Below are 3,909 nucleotides of genomic sequence, written 5' to 3' on the forward strand. Positions count from 1 at the left end.
TGAATTATGACAAATAACTGGATTTGAAGTGAGCTTCATTTTTTCTAGGATTTAAATTTTGACCTCAAAATTAAGATTGGTCTCAGAATTTAGCTTTATTAATAATAATAATAATAATGATTTTTTAAATTGTATTTTGTTGTGTTATTTGTTTAATAACTGTTCTTTGTGTTATCAATGAAATGTCATTTACATCTATCTTCCAATGATGCCAGAATCTTTTACTTAAATCCAAAAATGTTCAATTTTTATTTTAAGGTTTAATTATGTAGTTTTTGTTTTTCACATATTTTGACCCTTCTCAAATTTGTACTTTAAATTTTAGATTTTTCCCTTTTTTTTTTTAGAAATTATAAAGTATTATTTTGTTGAGTTTTTTAACTCCTCAAACGCCTTAAATGAATGCTATATTTTCAATTGGCGTATTTTATTTTATTATTATTTTGACAAACCCCCTTTTATTGTTCATGCTCATATTTAACTCTTTTTTTAGTCACCTATCTTGGGCTCATTTCTGGTTCCTGACAGGGATCATCGTCTGTGCTTCAGAAAAGGCAGAAATGGGCTCAAATTGAATTTAGCAGGCAGAATCAATCATTGCTCAGCACCAGCAGACTTTTGAGTCACTGAGATGTCAGAGAGCAAACTGTTTTCCATCACACCCCCTCATTGAATCGCTATGGAAACAGACTTGTTCAACTCTTTAAGCACTGTCATAAAAATGATCAAGAAGTCATTGCTGTGATGTAAACCATAAAAGAACTCCAAAATGCCTGCAAATAGTGTTAAAATATCAAAAGATTAATAATTAGAGCTTAAAAAAATACTGCATTGATCTGTGAAAGAAAGTTTTACTTATTAACATTTTGGAAATAAAATAAAGAATCACAAATAAATACAAAATTACACAAGTATATGCAAAATAACCGAATTATAAAACACAGTAAAATGCTTCTGGGGTCGAAACTTCCCTAAAAATATGACAAAAAAATGAATTTTAGTTGTTTAGAATATTGTTGTTGGATGCGTCTTTAAGAATGGGAATAATATAAAACAGTCGACCATTCTTATGGTAGACTGGAGTAAGTCAACATCAGTTAGGATGCAGTTTCACACATAAAACGCAAGGGGCCGCTAGTGACCCCCTGCAAACATGGCTGCCCAGGATGAACTCAGTAAGTTTCTTTCTGCGTTATAAATCTATATTATCTTGTTAAATCGACCATTAATGTGATCAAATTCATATTTGTTCCGTAGTTTTATGAGTCGTATCAGTCGACATGTTTTAAAAGTCACGATGAAGCGTTTTGTAAGAGAAAACATGCTCCTGAAGGATAGCTAGTACTACTAGCTACTCGGCTACACTGCTAGTTGCTAATGTCAGGAGGCCGTTTGCCCAGTCATGGTCAAAGAAAACTCCCAACTCTTTCCCTTTTTACATTTGAACAAGTACAACAATATCATTAGCTAATTGAAATATTGTTTTTGTAGGACACACAGGGAAATTTAGTTCGGTTGTCATTAGTTCCTAAAAGCTAGCCGTAGCATTAAAAAAAACTCGATAAAAATGCGCAGAATGAGAATTGCCAGTTGTCGTTAGCTGCCTGTTCTTGGTGAGCTGTGCCAGGAGAAAGAGGGCAGGGCAGGTTGATGGTTCTACCAAAAACAGCAATTCAATTGCCAGAACGTGAGGATCATCCAAACTGAAACAAAAATGAGTCCTTGGTGGTGTTTTTTAATGTGTAAATTTTTTAGTGTTCGTCAACGTGGTGCCTCTTTTATGCGTTTGCTCAGTATTGTCATATATTTGAATGGAATTTATCCCATTCACGTTAAGAAAGGCTGTTGTCTCCTTTTATCAGCATTGGCATTAAACATTTAATGCATTTTTTTTTTAATATATTAAACAGATCAGCTGGAACGTGTGTTCCTGCGCCTGGGTCATGCAGAGACAGACGAACAGCTGCAGGACATCATCTCCAAGTTTCTGCCACCAGTCCTCCTTAAACTGTCCAGTGTTCAGGAGGGGGTGCGAAAGAAAGTAAGCTCATCTCCTTTCCCTAAAGCTCTAAGCCTCATATTGTTGGCTTTAGGTAAATGTGGGATGACGGTTCATTTATTCAGTCCCAACATGTTTCATTGGTAAAAAATTCAGTTCTCCTTCCTGATGCAAAGACACCTTCAAGAAGCTTTGATGTTCCTCGCCCTGGCGTCTTTCGCTGCGTTTTGGGATTACATTTGGCCTCTTTCTTTGGTAGGTGATGGAGTTATTAGTACACCTGAACAAGAGAATAAAGAGCCGACCAAAAATCCAGCTGCCTGTTGAAACTTTGCTGGTGCAGTACCAGGACCCTGCTGCCGCCTCTTTTGTTACGGTAAGGTGTTAAGTGGAAATTGTTTGATTTCTTCTTGAATTTTCTAAATTATAACATTTCAGGATTCAGTATTTGTGTAAAAATAAAGATTAAAAACATATATTCAGTGTGTAAGTGATGTAGTTATTACAATTATTAGACTTTTTTTCTTTTAACCCTTAGTAGTCCTGAGCTTTTTTTTTACAATTTGCTGCAATAACTTACCTTTTAAAAAAAATTTGTGCGAATGCTTAAAATCCATTTTTGGAGTACAAGGTCCTTTTTAATTCAATGTTTAATGCTACATCATCAAAAACAGCCATTGTGGTTGGCAAACCCACCTCGGAGACTGCTGAGGTTTTTTACTCGACAAACTCTTTTGTCAGAGGTAGTGATTATTTGATTTGAATTTTGATTTGAAATGGTTTATTTCGGGGCGACAGTGGCTCAGATTGTTGAGCGGGTCGTCCAATGATCAAAGGGTTGGCGGTTCGATCCCCGCTCCCACCAGCCAAAATGTCGTTGTGTCGTTAGGCAAGACACTTCACCCTCCTTGCCTCCAGTGTGGCTCCACTGGTGTGTGAATGTGCATGAATGATCCCGGTGATGGTCAGAGGGGCCGTAGGTGCGAACTGGCAGCCACGCCTTTGTCAGTCTGCCCCAGGGCAGCTGTGGCTGCAACCGTAGCTTACCATCACCAAGTATGAATGAGGAGTGAACGAATAATGGACACACTGTAAGCGCTTTGGGTGTCTTGAAAAGCGCAGATAAATCCAATCCATTATTATTATTATTATTATTATTATTTCAAGCAATCAAATAGGAATAATACACAAAAACAAAACAATCATCAGTTACACATTCATACATTAATCAAACTTGGAATAATTAGACATAAAATTATTCAATGTTTTGACAGAATTTCACCATCATCTACATCAAAATGGGTTATCCTCGGCTGGAGGTGGGGAAACAGTGCGAGCTCGCCCCAACTCTTCTCACTGCAATGGAGGGAAAGCCACAGCCGCAGCAGGACAGGTGAAAGGACTCCTTCATACAAGTTTATTCAGCTCAGCTGCCTTTTTTATCCCCTGCTTATCTGCAGTGTCTTATTTCCTTCTTCTATCTGTGCACACATTGTTTGCATTCATGCTTTTATTTTGAATTCATGTTTTGTTGGAAAGGACGCCCAACTTTTCATTTTTGCTTTTTTATTTTATTGATGAAATTCACATCAACTAAAGACGAAACTGTTGTATCTTTTAAAGCTAATTAAACCCCCATTGTGTTAAAGCCTGCAAGCCTAATGAAGTACTTTACATATTTATCGACATTACCAAATATTTGTTAGAAATACAAGTTGCAATAAGATCTTGTACTAATTAACGGCTACTAGAAATGAAAAAAAAAGGTTTTCTATCACAAAACCTTGGTTCTAACTTGTTAAAATAGTTTAGTGTTGTTTTCTTCCTTTCTTTCTACAAATTTAAAACCTGAAACATCTTCTTTCTGTTTGCCTCTTTATTTGTTGCTGTCATTTGACAGTCTCATAAAA

The 3,909-nt window shown here is 36.2% G+C and overlaps 1 protein-coding gene across 2 annotated transcripts in view; it reads left to right on the forward strand.

The window, feature by feature from the left end:
- Positions 1–1,024: 1,024 nt before the first annotated feature.
- The window catches only part of ecpas (Ecm29 proteasome adaptor and scaffold), a 25,548-nt gene continuing 22,663 nt past the window's right edge, over positions 1,025–3,909 (forward strand). Inside the window, exons 1-4 of one of the 2 annotated variants that reach the window (XM_004065720.5) lie at positions 1,025–1,175; positions 1,911–2,041; positions 2,259–2,375; positions 3,274–3,392. In XM_004065720.5, coding sequence (XP_004065768.1) covers positions 1,154–1,175; positions 1,911–2,041; positions 2,259–2,375; positions 3,274–3,392 — 389 coding nt within the window. In that variant the 5' untranslated portion in view covers positions 1,025–1,153. Of the gene's footprint in view, positions 1,176–1,635; positions 1,688–1,910; positions 2,042–2,258; positions 2,376–3,273; positions 3,393–3,909 lie in introns of those variants that run through there. The other variant, XM_078945366.1, reaches the window with a different exon arrangement.

This window comes from Oryzias latipes, chromosome 1 (assembly GCF_053564925.1).
Source record: "Oryzias latipes strain Hd-rR chromosome 1, Olatipes_Hd-rR_3.1".
Lineage (NCBI taxonomy): Eukaryota > Metazoa > Chordata > Actinopteri > Beloniformes > Adrianichthyidae > Oryzias > Oryzias latipes.